The 18,738-nt window shown below is 35.4% G+C and overlaps 3 protein-coding genes across 3 annotated transcripts; 2 read left to right on the top strand and 1 right to left on the bottom strand.

Moving 5' to 3' along the window:
- Positions 1 to 7,791: 7,791 nt before the first annotated feature.
- MONOS_11957 (uncharacterized protein) lies at positions 7,792 to 10,014 on the top strand (the record flags this gene model as incomplete). The annotated part of the gene is made up of 8 exons (XM_067864535.1): positions 7,792 to 8,017; positions 8,178 to 8,561; positions 8,663 to 8,674; positions 8,713 to 8,725; positions 8,842 to 8,912; positions 8,980 to 9,470; positions 9,527 to 9,936; positions 9,960 to 10,014. The coding sequence occupies 8 exons, from the start codon at positions 7,792 to 7,794 to the stop codon at positions 10,012 to 10,014; spliced, it is 1,662 nt and encodes a 553-aa protein (XP_067736596.1).
- Positions 10,015 to 12,256: 2,242 nt separating this feature from the next.
- MONOS_11958 (uncharacterized protein) lies at positions 12,257 to 14,176 on the bottom strand (the record flags this gene model as incomplete). The annotated part of the gene is made up of 7 exons (XM_067864536.1): positions 12,257 to 12,823; positions 13,002 to 13,210; positions 13,322 to 13,528; positions 13,618 to 13,785; positions 13,854 to 13,937; positions 14,039 to 14,066; positions 14,173 to 14,176. The coding sequence occupies 7 exons, from the start codon at positions 14,174 to 14,176 to the stop codon at positions 12,387 to 12,389; spliced, it is 1,137 nt and encodes a 378-aa protein (XP_067736597.1). The 3' UTR covers positions 12,257 to 12,386.
- A 1,933-nt stretch (positions 14,177 to 16,109) lies between these two features.
- Positions 16,110 to 17,348, top strand: MONOS_16900 (uncharacterized protein; the record flags this gene model as incomplete). The annotated part of the gene is made up of 1 exon (XM_067869773.1): positions 16,110 to 17,348. The coding sequence occupies one exon, from the start codon at positions 16,110 to 16,112 to the stop codon at positions 17,346 to 17,348; it is 1,239 nt and encodes a 412-aa protein (XP_067736598.1).
- Positions 17,349 to 18,738: the final 1,390 nt, after the last annotated feature.

Below are 18,738 nucleotides of genomic sequence, written 5' to 3' on the forward strand. Positions count from 1 at the left end.
TTTTTAAAATAATAATAAAATTACCAAAAACTGATTTTTATTATTCTGAAATTTCATTATTATTTTGTTTATTCATTAATTTATTATCTAATTATTAAAAATATATAAATGACATGAACAAAAATATTCAAATCGAAATTTCTCAATGGGTTATCGACAGATCTTTGTCGAGATCAGTCGAACGACAAAGATCAGTCGGTCGAAAGATCAGTCGGTCGAAAAGATCAATCTGTCGAATAGAAATGCTATTTTGAAAACATTTCTTTTTTTCAGAAATAGACTTTCATTACAATTTTGATAAAAAAAATATCTTTCATAACTTGATAAATTGCGAGAATATAAAAGAAATGGAGTGTTTTATTTGTCTGGCATTTATGAAACGTTCGTCAAAAACGGTATATAGTTAAATACTTCGTCAACTTTCATATATTTATATCATTATTGATTTTATCCGACCAAATTAACAATTGCATTCCATAATTTTTATATTTTGGAATATTGAGAACAAACGCGATATTTGAGTTAATAACAGTTTGACATTAGTGAAAGATTAACTGCAATACGAGCTTTTAATTTTAAATATTTAGAATAGGACTAGAAGCTGCTTTTATCTGTCCACGTTGCCACTGAAGAATATTTATTATAATCAATGATAATTTGCGCATTACAATTGTTTATGTCAAAAGAAAAGTCACTTGAACAAATAAAAAATGGAAGGAGCTGCAATATTGTTAAATAATACTGAATTTTGTAAATTTTCGGTTGATTTGAAAAGAAAAGAAGCTCAAGATTTTGAAGAAGAAAGAAGATTTGACGTTGTGACAGAAGAAGAAAAGTTTAGATTGAAGCTTTTTCAATGGAGAATTTATAATGAAGATATCAATTGTGAATTATCCTTGAAGACTCATCGCTAAATCTTCGAATGGTTTTCAGGTTGATTGGATATTACTGCGGGATGCATATGATTTCAGTGAGAGGACACGAAAACTATTTTGCATTGTTCTATTCGCACGTGCACAGAAAGGGTTTTAAACATGAAGATGTGAAACCTAATTATGTGTTGATGCTACAAGCGAAAATAAATCAGGCACTGTCTCATTCAGCACAAATTTATCGATTTTCATCCTCATTTTCTTCTGGTCATTCGGGATCAAACCCAAGATTTTCACAAGTCGTGCTGTGAACTGAGATCTCGCAGTTTGTTTGTTTGGGCAACAAGAATCAGCTGCATTTATCACAAAAGGGTGTGAGGTATTAGCACCATTTCAAGTATCTCAGTGCAATTGGTTCATGGAAGCAACACCGAGCAATACAATATCGTGAAAGGCATTCGTCATGGAGATGGAGCTAATAACGTTTGGGATGGAAACATGGCAGATTCTGAACAGCAAAAGACTAACAATCAGATGCTGAAGCTATTTTTTGGAGGCTTAAATGGAACTGCAGAATAAGCTGAGTTGCAAAGGGGGCAAAAAGGCGAATTTTCACTCTGACAAAACAGGGAAATTTCATGAACATATATTTGATCCAGTTTTGAAATCCAAAATCGAAAAGGTCATTGTCTATTTGTTCCATTCATAAGATATTTTCAAGACGCTGTTCGAAGAAGTGTATCATGCTCTTCCATCAAAATTGCCAACAGCGAGAGACTCTTTTTCGGGCAGCGATCCGACAAGAGAATACAAGCTGCTGCTAAGCGACGTTGCGTCATTCATCGGTTTTTGCTTAACACCCAACATATAGAAGAACATGACAGCTTCAGTATCGGTTCACCACCTATTTTTGAACCAAATTGTTGCACAACAGAAGAATCAGAAGCAGATAGAAGAAAAAACTGCTTCTGGATATATGCATTCCCTTCTTCTTTCCCATTTCGAATTAGCCAGCATTCTTTCGAAGATGTTTGTCCAAACAAAGAAAGTTGTCGACTCATGTTGATTTTTAAGCTATCACCACGATTAACTGAATAGAAGAGATGCATTATTTGAACATAGCATCATAAGACTCTGTAATGAACTCAACTTCAATCTCCATGCAGGAAGTGGCTAAGCACATCAAACAGACAGCAGGCGAAAGAGACCGAACGGCCAATGAGTAAAATGATGGAAATAAGATCGTGCAAAGAGCAGAAGAAACATATCTGCAAATACAGCAAATGCATCAAAAACAGGAAGATGCTGAAGACGGAATTAAGTTAAAAGTTTTTGGAATAGAAATAGAAACAGAGAAAGTGAGAAAAAGAAAGAAAGAAATGGTTGAAAAGATGAAAGCGCTTGAATGCAACGAAGAAGCTGAAGAAGAAAGCGAATGCAATCGCAACGTGAAACGAGCAGTTGTTTGAGTTACGAACTATCGATCTTCAACCACGAAACAAAAAAATACCACCTTGCGCCTGTCGCATCTATTGTCAATATATCCGTCATTAACGAGCTCATCATAATAACTCCAGCTATATGGTAGATGAGTCGAACGCAGCAGAATGGAAGATAGTGTTCAGTTTTTTTCTCTTTCTTCGGTTCTCTTCTCCAAGCATATCTCGATCAGAGCGAGAGAAGATTTAAAAATAATTTTTGCAACGATGAAAAGCACTTCACAAACATCAACACAGAGATCGCCTTTGAGAATACATATCCTTTTTATTGTCCAATGACAGATACTTATGAAATGGTAATTGCGATCATCCATTTGAACTTGAAGCTCCTCTTCAGTCGGTTGAAGGCATAAAGAGCACTGTAAGAAAAAATTCAAGTGCCTCTCGAATTGAATATCAGTGTTCGTTTAACTTTAGGGAGGGGTTTGTTCCATCCGCAAACTCCATTCCAAGCTTGATAATTACTCAGATGAGCTATAAGGAGGAGGAGTTGAAATAATAATGGAAACTTGTGTTAAACTTGAGAGCAAGCAGAGAGAGAAATAACGAAAGGACGTCTTCACTTTTGGAAAGGTGAAGAATGGCTTGGAGTAATTGCAATAAGCAAGTTTTTTTTCTGCCAAGTGGTATTTATCATCGTTGAACAAACACTTGCACAATCTGAGTCACAAAGTTCAAATTCTCTTCACCATGTTACACAGCACGAACAATTGAAATATTTTTGGCATATCAATCAGTACTCCATCTTTTCCGATAATTCCATAGACAAACTGAGTTGTCGTGCTGTAGAACACAGATATATACCAGGGGAAGAAGAGCTTCACAGATTTTTGGAAGAATCTGGAGAAGAAGGTGGATGCGAGGAGAGAGAGAAAGAGAACAGAAAAGAAGACGGAAATGGAAATTCAAGAAAGATAAGGGTAGCTGAATGCAGAAGGAGGAGAGGAAGAAGATGAAACAGATGAAGAGAGAGGTAACAAGAACAGCACATGGGATCCATTGCTCAGCGGAAAAGGTCATGAACATTCTTCTATTTGAATGGACGAATTAGGCAGAAAGATGATCCATATCGATTTTTCTTGCTCAATAAACAGTATTTTTCCAAATTCCTCTCTCCGACTGTTTCATCATTCTGGACTGTTTCTGATTCACCTTTTCACAGACTAAAATACACATTCGAACACACTGTGAACTATTTCAGGTTGATCGACTCAATTTTATGAGATGCCCTCCTCGCTGTTTGCACATAACTCATCTCTTTCTGCTCAACCTTCAAAGCAAACACTGAACAAATTGAACACGAAAAGACAGTCAGATCTGCAGTCGAAAAAGGAACAAGAGGCTCCTCGATCTACCTCTCCATTTCTTCATCTATCTCTAAAAACACCAAATCCAAACTCTGAATTGAAGGTCGCTAAAGTTTTTGTAAAAACTTTTCAGTCACGCCTTCAGACAGGCATCAGCACTCGAATGGGAGTAAATTGTTTCCTTTATTTGTTCAATATGCCTGTCATGAAATAAGAAGGAAGATGTAACCTTACTGAAGAAAGGAATATTTTTAATGACAAAGCAAGAAGTGCCAACAAGATAACCGTTGTTTTCCTTCAAAAGAGCTTTCAACTCCCGTCTTCCTCTCATGTTTATGAAAACCCAGTTCTTCGCTTTATTTTGGTTTCAAAGAACGCTAACGTCTCCCATTTTCCGAAGCATTATCGAATCAGATGTCTTCCTTTCCAATAACTGTTCCACATTATCTCAAATAATCTTCACTTTTGCTGACTATCCACACAACAAAGGGAAATATGATGTGATTGGAAGCAGTTGAGCTGCAGAACACAATTCTATTATCCTAATAGAACCGCAGAAGTCCTACATGGCTTCTCTCCTTGTAACTCAAATCCCTTTCAGTTCTCCTCTTTTGAAACTTCATTTGTTTCAAGCAGGAACAAATCTCCGAAACTATAACTTCCGTTTGTTGTTTAAACGCTTTTCATGAAACTTATGCAAATACAGCAATAAAACCTTCTTCATCTTTTTTTTCTTGATTTTCAAGGTGATAGTTTTATCATCAATCCAACAGAAGCCGCCCAATTTCAGATTTCTTTTATCGCACATTAATTATGTTTCATTGTTGGCATCTTGCTTTAGTTGATTTACATGAAAAAGATAGGTCATCTAACTTGACTGAAGGAAAAAAAAGACTACATGAAATGAATGTTGACAACACTGCTTTGAATAGCACTATTTGATATTTATAAGCAAATCTATGCAGAATTTGAATGTTATCAAAAAATCAAAATATGGTTTTTGATTTTGATTTTTGTTTTTGTTTTTGGTTTGACAGTGATTTTAATGCATTTTCGAATTTGCAAGCAATGCCAATATCTGTATTTTTTTCGAATTTTGAAAGTTAAAAATAAAAATATTTTGATGGAATTTCTCTGAAAACGCATTCTTGAAAAAGCTAAACCTGATTTTTTGTTCATGAAAAATGTATTTTAATAATTTGCCATTTCAAATTAAGCATCTTGACAAGTCAAAAGTGGAAACCGAAAAAATACAATGTGAATCGCCAATTCTTAATAATCGAAAAAAAAAAAAAAAAAAAAAAAAAAAAAAAAAAAAAAAAAAAAAAAAAAAAAACACTCGACAAAGGTTTTTTCTTTCGACCGACATGATTCGTCAAAAATTTCCTTGTCGCAAAGGCCTAATAATCAAATTTCGTGCTATTTATAAGATAAATAATAACAATTTTTTATGTTTGAAGAAAATTTAGTGTGTATCAATAAAAAAAAAGTGGAAATAAGAAACTCAAAATATAGTTAGTGTTAATAAAAGTGGACACTTTCAATAATAGTGGACAGTTGAATTACCTCAACAACTATTGAAAGTTGCTTTTTGACAATAAACCCAATTATTCCCTCATTGAATACAAACTTATCAGTCACGCATGAATGAAACAACTTTCTTCAAAGAACGAAGAAAAAATCATTTTCTATTTTTGGAGAAACTCGGATAATATTATTTCTCTGAGTTTCTCCGAAAATTAAAAAACCTTTTTTTTTAAATTTTATTATGATGTGCAAATGAAAAAAACAATTCATATCAGTTCATATTCATTGAAGGAATAATTGTGTTTTTTGTCAAAATGCAACGATCAACTGTTGCTGAGATAATGCAACTGTCCACAGTTTTTGAAAGTGTCCACCATTAAAAACCCTAACTATTTCCTATTTGTGAAGTGGAAAATGTTTTATTTTCAGGTTCATTTCATTTTTCACTTTTTCATGAAATTAAGAAACCGAACAACCTAATTTGATTGAAATGCAGCAACACACAAGGAATGTCAAAATATCAACAATCACTTGTTTTTTGTTTTCAGCTTCATTCTTCTTCACAAAATACAAACAAAAATATCTTCCGTTCACTCATTCAATCTGCAAGATTTCTTTTCCTCTTTGTTAAAGTATTTGCAACTACACCATTTATTATTCAAATTTGGTAAACTTATTATTCGAAATTGTTAAACTTATTATTCAAAATTAATAAACTAATTATTCGATTTTGGTAAACTAATTATTCAAAATTAATAAACTAATTATTCAAAATTAATAAAAATCAGTATTTTTTATTAAAAAATTTTTTGATATAAAATGATCACTGGTTGAGTGTCAGAAAGTGATTAAAATGTTTTGTTTTTTCATTATTCTTAAAAGGGATGAAAAATTGAACCCCGATTTTTATTATTTGTGAATAAGCATGAAATTTTTTGATTTTTCAGAAAAAAATCATCACCATGGAAATCGGATAATTTTCAAACGAATAAACCTCACATTGCTTGGCAAAACGTCATCCAATCAAGAAAAGTTATTGAAATTTAAATATGCAAAGAAGATCAATAAAAACAAATGAAGAATTCTGAAAATGCATTAATAGATTTATTAACTTATAAAAAATTCTTGTTTCCAGTTTGAAAAATTGATACAAATAAAATAATTTGATTGAATGATGTTTTTCCAAGCAATGTGAGGTTTATTCGTTTGAAAATTATCCGATTTCCATGGTGATGATTTTTTTCTGAAAAATCAAAAAATTTCATGCTTATTCACAAATAATAAAAATCGGGGTTCAATTTTTCATCCCTTTTAAGAATAATGAAAAAACAAAACATTTTAATCACTTTCTGACACTCAACCAGTGATCATTTTATATCAAAAAATTTTTTAATAAAAAATACTGATTTTTATTAATTTTGAATAATAAGTTTACCAAATTTGAATAATAAATGGTGTAATTCCATTGGGAAAAAAGATGCGATTCAAAAAGTTAATGATTTTTTTTTTTTAAAAAAAATACTATTAGATGGTGTTGTAATAAGAAAAAATTATTGAAATAAAAATAATAATTCGAATAATCAGAGTTTATTCCAGATAACACCAGTTTATTCGAATTAAAAAAATGTATTCCTGAAAGACCTAGTTTATTCCAATTAATCCCTCAACATAAATTCTAATGATCCTTTTTGTTAATTCGAAAGTGCAGAAAAATGAGAATACAAAAAGATAAGTAAACATTGTTTTTGTCAGGAATTTTAATTCTGAAAATTTTTGTGAAAAACAGTTATGGTCTCAGACATTTAAATGAAATACAGAGAATTTGCGCCAAAGGATTGGAGATAGAATGGAATGACAATTTATTCTACAAAACCTTAAAAACTATACTTATCAAAATATAAACAGAACTGATGATATGCAATTTTTGAAGGGTTTTACACAATGAAAGAAGAAACTTTTATAAAACGATGAAAGGGCCTTTAAACTTTGATTTTTTATACAACTCCGTAAATCTGTAAATTGAATAATCAAAAGTTCAAAGCAGAATAAAGAAAAAAGATTTCTTCCCAGAAATTTTCAGATTTTCCTATCTTTGTTGGAACAGAAAGTGGTAAAGGGGAGAGTGAATGTGTCTTTGTCTACAGTTTCACTGCATGCTCACTTACAGGTTTAAATGGTGGAGGGATATGCCGTATTACTGTTCCAGCTGCATTCAAAATGAGGAACCTCCAATTTATTTCGTACAGCGCATTATCATATGGAGGAGGATAGTATTTTAATCCGAATCAACAAACAGCTCCAAATGATAGAATCTATTGTTATTATCTTTTCTTCCACGGATGCAAATGCTTGGCCAATCCTCCTTGTGGTAACAATGCGTATTTGGAAGATTACAACAATGTCTTCTCATCGAACAACCCGTTCTACGAATCGTATACAACGAATAGCAATGATACGAGAGTGTGCCGTTATTATAAATCTGGAAGTTGGAATTATCAGCACACACAAAAGAAGGATTGGCTGAAGGAGGGAATGAAGGATCGATATGTTGGGGTGAGTGGAAGTGACACGAGCAATCTGTGTGGGATGACTGAATTGGCACCGTGCAAGACAGTGGGGCATGCAGTGGGGTCGAGCATGGTGCAGCTGAGCTCGACAATCACGTTGCTGGGTGGGAAGCATGTGAGCGAAGAGAAGACAATCAGTGTTGGGGAAAAGAAGATAATAATAACAGGGAGAGGGAAGACAGTGAGTGTGATTGGGACGAGTGCGCTTTCTACGTCTTCGCCAACACTGTTTAGCGTATCTACTGGTAAACCGGAGGCGGGGCATGCGGGGATCGATCATAACTCTATCAGAAGTTCATTGCAAAATATGTTTGCGGTATCGCTCTGGAAACAGCAGGAAACATGCAGCAATCGAGCTCAGCTTTTATGTTCATCTCCAATCTACCATTTTTCTCATTTGTGCAGCATTCTCTCATTCTCTGCCATCTGCTCAGCCTCGCTCAGATTTCGTGGATAGGGCTAGACAGACACTGCTTTCAGCAGCCAAAGATGGAAAATCTGGTTTCACTCAGTCCCCACAGATTTCTCTGTTGTTGTCGAAATCGCACTGTTCCTCCCCAGCCTCCTCGCCTTATTCTTCTTCTTCTTCTTCTTCACCTTCACCTTCATCATCATCATCATCATCATCATCATCATCATCATCATCTTCTTCTTCTTCTTCTTCTTCTTCAAAAAAAAAAAAAAAAAAAAAAAACAAGGAATATTCTCCATTCAGACTTTTTTCTGTCTATTTCTCCTTTTCTCTGAACTCAAGAATTTGCAATTTATTCTATGCAAAAAATAGAATTGGTTTTATCAATATGAAAAAGAATTTTGAAAAATTCAATTCTTCAAATAATCTATTGGTTTGATCAAACAGAAAAAAGATTTCCATTTTTTGATTCATACAGTCAATACTCGTGGTTTCTTCGCAATATCTTTAACACTTCTTTTTATTAAGCAATAACAAAACAGTTTGTATTGCGATCATTTTAGGGCTGCAAGATAATCAACGATGTTTGTATTTATCTTTTATTTTGTTATTTGCCAAGCTTTGCCCCACTTTTTGAATATTTTTTGGAACAAACAGAATGAGTTTATCAGACGATGATAATCCTGAAGACAGAGTACAGATGATGACCAAAAGCGAGCAGTTTTCAAGTTTGCTCATTTATTTTAATTAAACAATTTTGAACAAAATGTTTGTCTTTTTAAATTCCCTTTGCAGAATTGCATTGTAAACTGGAGGATTGCAGGGAAGATGAACAAATGCAGAAAATTCAAGAAATGGATAAACTTTTGGAAAAAATGAATAAAGAAGAATTTGAATCGGTTTTTAAAGCAGATCTATTCAACAAAATAGATAAAATGATTGACGAAAAGAAACTGCCGATGAAAAATGCAATTAAGTTATTGAAGCAAATGGGATATTGCAAAATGTTGAAAAAAGCGTGGAAATATGAATTTAGAATATCTTTGTTGAACAAAAGATTTGAAAAGATGATAATCTGTGAAAATTTGAAGAAAGATGCGAAAAATGAAGATCTGCTTGCTAGCCTTTGTGAAAGCTATCTTTTGCTAAACGATAATTTTTCTTCAGAATTGCTTTCAATTTGTGTGCCTTGTCTTCTGAAAGTCGCTTTGAATAAAGAGGAAAGAGAAGACGTTCAAAAAGAAGTGGAAATGGCTTTATTGGCTTTGTGGAACACAAGATTTATAGTTTGAACACTTCTTTTTCCTTTTTGATATTTTTGCATATTTTTCGATTTTTATAGAAAATTGAAAAAGATCTGTATTTGAATGAAATCAAAGAGATTATCCTGAATTATCAGGAACATTACAATTTGACACATCTTGCCTATCAGTCTGCTTGGCAGTTTTTGATAAACAGATTTGGCATAGACAGAAGTTTGGAAGATGATATTGTGAATGAGCTGCATTTTGTTAACGAGGCAAGCGCGGAACTCGAAAAGCATTCGAAATGTTTTGATTGGAAGAGAACAGAAGAAGAAAAGGAAAGAGGAAAAGAAGCGAAAGAGTTGCTTATTATTAAGGGATGGACCAGTGCGATTTGTGAAGTCTTTTCTTTGTGCGAATTGTGGAACGAAGAACTTTCGGGGCTAATCGGAAGTGTTGTGAGAGTGTGCCAGGCATCAAAGGATAATTACCGAGATATAAGCAAGATGTGTATTTATTCATTAATAAAAGGAGCGGAAAAGAGAAATATGGAAATAGATACTTTTGTGAAGAAAGGAGCCATTGAAATATTTTTGGAGGAAATGAAGCAATCAACTTTGCTGAATGAAGAAATATTGAATTTTTTTCATTTCTTTTTGATTATTTCGGAAAGATTGAAAAAAAAAGAGGTTTTTGAAAATGACGAAGCGAAAAGAAAGGCAACGAAAATGGAGATATTTGAAAAGATGGAAGAAGAAGGATTCGAAGATACCATCACAAGCCTTTATGGAGTTATTTCTATTCTTTGTGAAAGATATGACAAAGAGCCAATTAAAGTGGATGATTGTTTTGTGAATATGTAGGCAAACTCTTTTCTTTTGATTATGAAACTCAAAAATCATGTTTATCTTTTTTTTTTTTTTGTATATTAACGAATATTCATGTGAATTTTTGCTTTTTCAAAAAATCAATAATCTTTTAAAATTTTTCATTTCCAGATATTCGTCTCCATATAAAAAGAATAGAAAACTACTCAATCAAACAATAAATAAATATAAATACATCATGAATCTCTATTCCAAACACTTATTTCTTTTGGATAACTTAAAAAATTTTTTTAAAATCATTTACAGAAAAATGTTCAAGTATTCATCAATTTCCCAAGAAGTTCAAGCAACTCCAGAATAACCTCCTCCAAAATTTTATGTGATGGAAATAATGAAGATGTGTGCTGTCTCATTTGACAGGAGCATTGAACACAATCTTCAACAGTCTGGGCATCTTTTCGCACTGATTAAACAATCTCAGAACCACGGAAGAAGGATCATTCGCAACAGGATGCAAAGTCTGATGAAAAAACACTATATTCTTCGGATGCTCCTTCATCCTCCCACTCCCTCTATCTTTCGGTGCAAGCACATCACACAAGAAAAGGATACAGCTGCATTCAGTACAATGCACTCACTGCTGTTCTTGCAGCAAAAGTATCCAGACTTGTTGAAGAACTCGCACAGATACTCCCTGTGACAGCAACGTCTCCCTCACACTGAAGATGAAGATTTTGTTGGTGTTGTTCTTGAGGCCATTCGAGTGAAACAACACGCTTTATGTGAAAGGGATCCAAGAGAGTTAGCTCGTGTGTGAGAAGTGCAGGAGACATCAGAGTGGGCTGCGGAATAAAGTTGACCCCTCACAAAGATGCCAATGAGTTCTCTGCCACAACATTTTGTTGGCATATCTTCAAAAACAAACACATATTATCATCGATCGCATTGCACATAAATATGACATCAGAAAAACGCAAGTGCAAACGAAGCATTAAAAAATGAGGCATCACTGTGTTCAGCTCAAACCTAATCTCCTTCAAGATTGGATCAATCACCACCAACGCCAGCTCCTCATGCTGCACACATGCAAAAAATCGCATCTTCTCAATTTTCGCATGCACACAGTATGAAACCAGCTTGGCAAAGCTTCCATCTCCACTCGGCAATATGAATGTCTTTTTAACTGAGTTTGCTTGTGTTCTCTCGAACAATAGCAGAGTTGACAGAAGATACAATATGGACGCGATTGATTTTAAAACGACATCTGGAAGAGCTTAAGGATGATAAGTGAGGAATGTGAAGAAGGATTTTTTTTTGAAGAAGAAGAAGAGGAAGAAGAATTAACTCCTCCTCCTCCTCCTCCTCCTTCCTTTTGTGACGAATGAAGAATTGTAATTTTATCTTTTGTGAGAATGGCATCGATGTCATTGTTTTGATCTGGATGTGCTTTTGCCTGAGTGACTAGCTCTTCGGTGAAAATGGTGATGCGAGGAGAAGGGGAAGAGAAAGATTCAGAGGAGGAGGAAGAAGAGAAGAAGAAGAAGAAAGAAGGATAAAGGATAAAGGAAAAATGAAAAAGGAAAGAGAATAAATTGTGGAAGTAACCTAAATTTGGCAGAGTCAAATAATGATATAAATTCAAGGTTTTTCACAAATCATTTTTTCCCATTTGCGACAGTGCATTAGTTAGAAATTATTTGAAAAGAATTTCAATCAAGATTTTGCAAAAATATTCTTATAAGAAAGAATTTTTCTCCTGAAACATTTTCATTTCAAAAAAATTTGTGTATTTTGTTTTTTAACTTTTATTCTGAAAATCCAAATATTCTCAACTTTTCGAAAAAGAATGAATTGTATTTATCATCTATCAAAATGCAAACATAAAAAAAAAGATTTGAGACAAATTTTGAGTTAATTAGACAAGTTACCATTAGCCAATATTCTTTGTTTAAACTTTCAAAAATTGAAAACCTTCTTCTCAAATTACACATTTTTGAATTAGCGGCAAAATCGTATTTTCAAGCTTTCAATACAAAAAAAAAAAAAAAAAAATACAAAAATGATGTGCAACAAAAGAAAAGCGACAAAACAAATACCCAAAACGTTAAACAAGCAACTGCATAACAGGTTTTTATCGAGTAAAACTCACACTGAAACAATAATTCGAAACTGTGCTTAATTTCAGATTGCACATAAGCAAGATTTCATTTTCTTCTGATTCGGGTAGTTGCGTCTTCGAATTGCGTTTTTTACTTGTTCTAGTTGATGCTTTATCTGCAAACTCCCAAAATAAACATGAGCCTATGAAGAGCATAATTAACCCCAACAAGAAGCACAAATACAGAGGAATAAAATAAAAGCAATAATGCCCTTTCACAAATCCGTCCATTCTGAGGGTGGGAAGAAGAAACAGCAAAAGCAGAAAAACAAATACGAGGCAAGTCAAAAATTTCGGTTGATATTTTTTGCCTGCCAGAAATTTTAAACAAACATATACATAGCGACTTTCAAGCCAGTATGCCAAATACGTAGGAATCAATGTGATTGTCCAGCAATACGAAGCAATGCCTAATAAACACAAAAATAGAGATAAAGAACAAGGAAAAAAGAATAATCAATAGTGAGGGGAAAAATTAATAAGAATTTTCAATTTGCAAAAAAAAAAAAAAAAAAAAAAAAAAAAAGAAAAAAAAAAATTAAAATGAAAAATTTTTTTAAGTAACAAAACAAAATAAAAATCTCACACCATCAGCCTTGAGCACCACCAACAAGAAAGAAGCAAACGAGCTCAGAATAGCCAATAAATTTCTAAGCTTTTTGCAAAGATGTCTTTTTTTCAAACTCGTGCAAACCAGCACAATTTGAATTAAGTACACAATTTCATAAGGAATAAGAGGAATAGAGAAGCTTATCTTCATCATCCCATCCAGCCACAACGCAGGAGGAATTAAAAAACTCAAACAAAATAAGAATACAAAGAAAACCCAACACGAAAAACCAACAGCTAAACAAAGAACAACACTGATTATTCCAATACTAAAAGCAATGCCACAAAATGTGAAAGACACAAAGCAATTGGGCCGATTTCCTTTCTCCAAAGCTTCTGCAGCAAACGGAATCATAACACCCCCAGCAAGAACAATTACCACAACAATCAAAAGAAAAACAAATAAAATTCCCCAACGAATCATTGATAGATTGTATTTCTGCTTTGCTTTTCTTTCTAGCTGAGATTTTCTGGTTTGAATCGAATTGACTGTTTTCAAATAGGCCCTGCTCAAAAGATCAATGAATATGCAGCAAAAAAATAAGTTGAATGAAAATTATTTATTTACGAAAAATACAAATAAATTCTTTCATACAAAAAAGTTCTTTTCCATCCTTTCTCGCTTAATCCATATTTAGCCATGCTTTCTTCGCTTGGATGAAGCCCGCAATCATTTAGATCAAGTGGTTGGATCTTTGTTGAATTGAGCCGCAATATTTCTCTGAAATGCAGAAGCGAAGATGAGTACTGATTCATCCACAACCTGAAAATGTTATTTTAAAAAAATAAACTTTTTGAATGTCAAAAAATAGAATAGCTTCTTAAGCAAACACTTCGTTTTGAGCGAGCATTTTCATTTTCTTGTTCACTTTTTGAAGAGCAAGCAACGTGTTATAATCGCAATTCTCCATAATCCTTAAACAGCATCGAAAACGAAAAAAGAAAGTGCACATTTGGAGCATTTTCAACAAACATAAAATTTCACTTCATCAGTTCAAAAATTAAAAGATGCAAACATATTTATCAGTTCATTTGGCAAATCGTCTTTTCATTTCGCAACAACAATTTTAGGCAGTGGATTATTGAAAAATCATTCATATTTTTAATAAGCTTTCAAAAAGTTTAATTTTTGTTAAAAAGCAATTCACACTCATTTCAGAGAATTCTCATAAACAAAATTTTTATTTGATCCAAACCAATATTATTTCATTAGCCAATTCAATATGGTTTGTTGTTTTTTGAATTATGAATATTGCATGGAGCAATATTTTTAAATATTTTCCTCAATTTCTTCTTCTTTATTGAGAATGAAAGACTTATGATGATATGATATCAGAAAAAGTTTGGAATTCAACATCGTCACTTTCAAAAATAAAAGAATTTTGCCCTTTTATCCTTAAAATTGGATGCAAAAAATACATGCTTCAAGAAACACTGTGTGAACACTCTATTATCAATTTCTTTATGCTCGTTATTGTTCTCCATCAATTGCAAATTACCAAACGAAATCTCATTCGATATGGATGATAAAAAATGTTATTGTTTTCTGATAATATGAATTTTCAAAAAAGAGGACGAAGAAAGTCATCGAGAAATTCATTGGTGTGCACTTGTGTTATTAATGAATTTGCGTTTGCTGATTTCTTTCTTTATTATTTTTTTTTAGAATTGTTTACTGAACTGGAAAATTGCAATGATGAAAGTCAAAATCGAAAAACTGAATGAACTTATTGACACTATGAACAATGAAGAAGTTTATGATATTTTCGACTTAGAAATGTTCAACAAAATTCACAAAATGATTGAAGAAAGGAAAATATCGATGAAAAATTCAGTTCTGTTGCTGAAGCACGTTGGATATTGCAATTTGATTAACGATATTTGGAGTAATAACTTTGATATATCTTCGTTGAGAAAAAGAATTGAGAAAAGGATTGTTAAAGAAGATAAGAAAAAAGAAGAAAAGAATGAAAAATTTCTTGTTAATCTTTGCCTATGCTATTTTTCTCTGAGTTGCATGTTCCAGGATGAATTGTTATCGATTTGTGAGTCTTGTCTTCTGAAAGCTGTGCTGAACAAAGAAGAAAACGAGGAGGCTCAGAAGGAAGTGGAAATGGCTTTTATGGCTTTGTGCAACATTCCGGCATTTGATGTTTGGGCACTTCTTTTTCATTTTTGATTTTTTTTTTTACAAAAAGAGTTTTATTTTTAATATTATTTTATTTTGTTATATTTTTTGCACAGGAAATGAAAATAGAACTATCTGCAAATATGATCAAAGAAATTTTGAAATATCATCAGAAACATCACAACCTTACACGACTTGCTTATCAGTATGCTTGGGTATTTTTGATTCGCAGATTCTCCCACGAAGAACACATCGAAAGAGTTATTGTGAATGAGCTGCATTTTGTGAGTGAATCAGCAAAAGAAGTGAAAGAGTTGATAAGATGTATTGATTGGGAAGAAGAAGAAAGAGAAAAAGCTGAATAAATAAATAAACGATTGAAGCTAACAAAATGAGATGAAAAGCTCGGAGGAATTCCGATCAGAAACAGCAACAAATAAACAGATTGAAATTCAGCAAAATCAAACGTTGTTCTTCTTCTTCTTCCATTTTTGTGTGTTTTTCTCAGAAACAGCATCTTCTCAATCTTTCACGTATTCAACTCAATCCTTTCCTTTTCACCTTTAAAAATACATGAAATATTTGGAGATCATTCTTTTCATTCAAAAATCTTCCGCTTTTCCTTCACTTCTTTCTCATAAATAATCTTTCTTCCAAAAATTACTCTTCTTCAAAACCCAATGCAATGCATCTTCATATTATCTTGAATTTTTGTTTTTCTTCTTCTTTGCCTTCACTTTCCCCTCTTTTCTTCTTCTTCAAAGTCATCAAATCCCTCGCTTTTTGAAAAGAATAAAAAGATATAATAAAAATACAAATAATTCGCAATAGAGCGAATATACGAACGCAAGGAGCAGGTTTGCTCCTCAATAATGAGTTTGATCTTAAATTATGGGTGGTTTAAGATCAAACTTCGCTAACAAATAAACCTTTGTTACACACCATTGTCCGCAGTAATAATGACACAAGATCCTGTTAGAATGGAAACCAGTGACAGCGAGGACAGAGGATTTGATCTTACAATTAGACTTTCAAGAGTAGAAAATTTGATTGAGGAAATGGCGAGAAGTCGAGCAGTTACGAGCCGCTCGGGAGCAGTAGGAATATTACCAGTGAGAAAGACGAAGAGGGAACGACCAAGAGGAAGATCTCTATCGGGATCAAGCGAATCTGAGTCCGAATCTGATGACACAGAGATGATCGCAAAGAAGAGACACAGACAGCGATTGAGGGGCGGTCGCGGACGTAACCAGATGAAGAAATGGGACGATGTAGAAACCAGCGAGAGCGATTCCGAAAACACAGAAAAGCGGGAAGAAGAGCAAGATAGATCCGAAGATTTCTTGGGAATTTTCCCAGACGAATGGTTAACGCCTAGGAGACAAGCAGGAGAACTGAAGAGATTCATGGACTTTAGCAAAGCCGGATCTATCAGAATAAATGATGATATCCTGAACACCTTTATCCCGGAGACGGAGAAGAACTTTTTTACAAGACACACTGACATCAGTTGGAACGCCTTAGCAGTGACGGGGGTCACTGCTGAGGGAAGGAAAGACTCTCCAGAAGCCGCTCGGGTTATCGAGCTGCTTCAGCCCGCCCTGGAATCGGGGTTTGAAGCCGCGAAGGCGATTGCAGCCCTCACTACAAGAGAATTGAAAAAGACACGCCTAGAGGAAGAAGAGAAAGAGCGACTGAGGGGGCTCTTTTGCGCGTACGCCCTAATAGCAGACTGTATTAGCCGCATAAACTTGCTGAAAGTTATCCCTCAGTCAAGCTGGGAGAACGTGAAGTGTTTTCTGGACGGGGGAATGTCCAAGGACATCCCAGAGAGTTTCAGGAGACTGGTGGATAGCACCAGCTTTTTTCGTCCAGGGGGGGATGCTCCAGGATATGGAGCATCCCCCGTTTCTTCCACAACCTTCGGACTCGCCCCAGTCAGGGGCGTGCGCCCAGGAAAGTACAGCACAGGCAGAAACGCTCAAGGCTTTGCCTATAGGCAATTCCAAAAGCAAGGTTTCGAGGGGAGTTTTACAAATTTCAAACAAAGAAGGAGGTCAACACAAACTCGACCACAACAGGCCCCAGCAACAGCTGGGAGATCCCCCTCGTTCACAGTCCCCCTTCCTCCAGCCCCCCCGAGGACACAGGGAGAATCAGCAGCAGGAACAGCTTCTGGAACGAGCCAGTGGGCGTAGAAAGAGCCGCGCTTTGCCGCGAGACAGAGAGAGAAGAGAGAGCCGCGCTTTGCCGCGAGACAGAGAGAGAAGAGAGAGCCGCGCTTTGCCGCGAGACAGAGAGAGAAGAGAGAGCCGCGCTTCGCCGCGAGACAGAGAGAGAAGAGAGAGCCGCGCTTTGCCGCGAGACAGAGAGAGAAGAGAGAGCCGCGCTTTGCCGCGAGACAGAGAGAGAAGAGAGAGCCGCGCTTCGCCGCGAGACAGAGAGAGAAGAGAGAGCCGCGCTTTGCCGCGAGACAGAGAGAGAAGAGAGAGCCGCGCTTCGCCGCGAGACAGGGACGGACATGACGCTGTCAGAGTTCAGGGGAATGACAGTACTACGGGAGGTCCCAATCAATCGACAGACAAGCACAGGGGAGGAACCCTGGGAAGTCTGCGAGAGCAACGAAGAGGCATTGAGCCCTTCCGACCAAAAGAAGAGGATAGAGATAGAAAGCTCGATAGATTGCGAGATGGGAACAGGGAGAGTAAACACAGAGGAAGACTCCGTACATCCCCACGGGACAGTACAGATGAACGGTCAGGAAACCGAGAGGGAGGTAGTGAAGAGAGCCTTGAGAGCTTCTGGGACTGTTATCGAGTCCCTAATTGGGAGCGTCCTGGAGGAGAGCTGGAAGATAGCTACTGCAGATACTCTCGAAGGGAAAGAGACCGCACAGATACAGACTGGTCAAAGGACACCAGAAGTGGGGAGTTGCGTAGCAGTGGGACCACCGAAGGAGCCACTTCCTGGGAGACTGGTGAACAGGCTGAACGAGTGGAGGAAGATTGGGGGAGACAAATTAGTGAGCCGTGGTATAAAAGCACGATGGATGAGTCCCCAATCCCCAATCTCACTCGAGGAGAGAAAACACAGACAAGAATTTCGGGGAACAACAGAGATGACAAACAATTATTTATCCCTCTTAGAGGAGGAAGTGAAAGAAGGAGTGGTGAAACCCATACAGGAGTCGGAGGTAAAGTGGTTCAACCCGACATTTATGGTCCGGAAGAAGAACGGAAAGTGGAGGAAGATTCTGGATTGCAGAATTTTAAACGAGGAAGTGCTAGGGAAACACTTCAAGATGGATTCCTAGGAGACAGTTGTGGAACTCCTGGAGGAGAACGATTGGATGACCACGCTCGACATATCGAGTGCTTATCAACATGTCAAAGTGGACGAGCAGTTCAGTCCCTTTCTGTGCTTCAGCTTCCAAAAGCAATGCTACACTTACGTGGGGATGCCATTTGGAGCAAAGGACGCGCCCAGAGTATTCACGAAGATAATGAGACGGGCAGCGTCATATATCAGAGAACATTGGAAGGTGAAGCTGGTGATATATCTGGACGACATCCTCCTCATGCACCCAGA

This window comes from Monocercomonoides exilis (genome assembly GCF_001643675.1).
Source record: "Monocercomonoides exilis strain PA203 chromosome Unknown scaffold1-2713096, whole genome shotgun sequence".
NCBI lineage: Eukaryota > Preaxostyla > Oxymonadida > Polymastigidae > Monocercomonoides > Monocercomonoides exilis.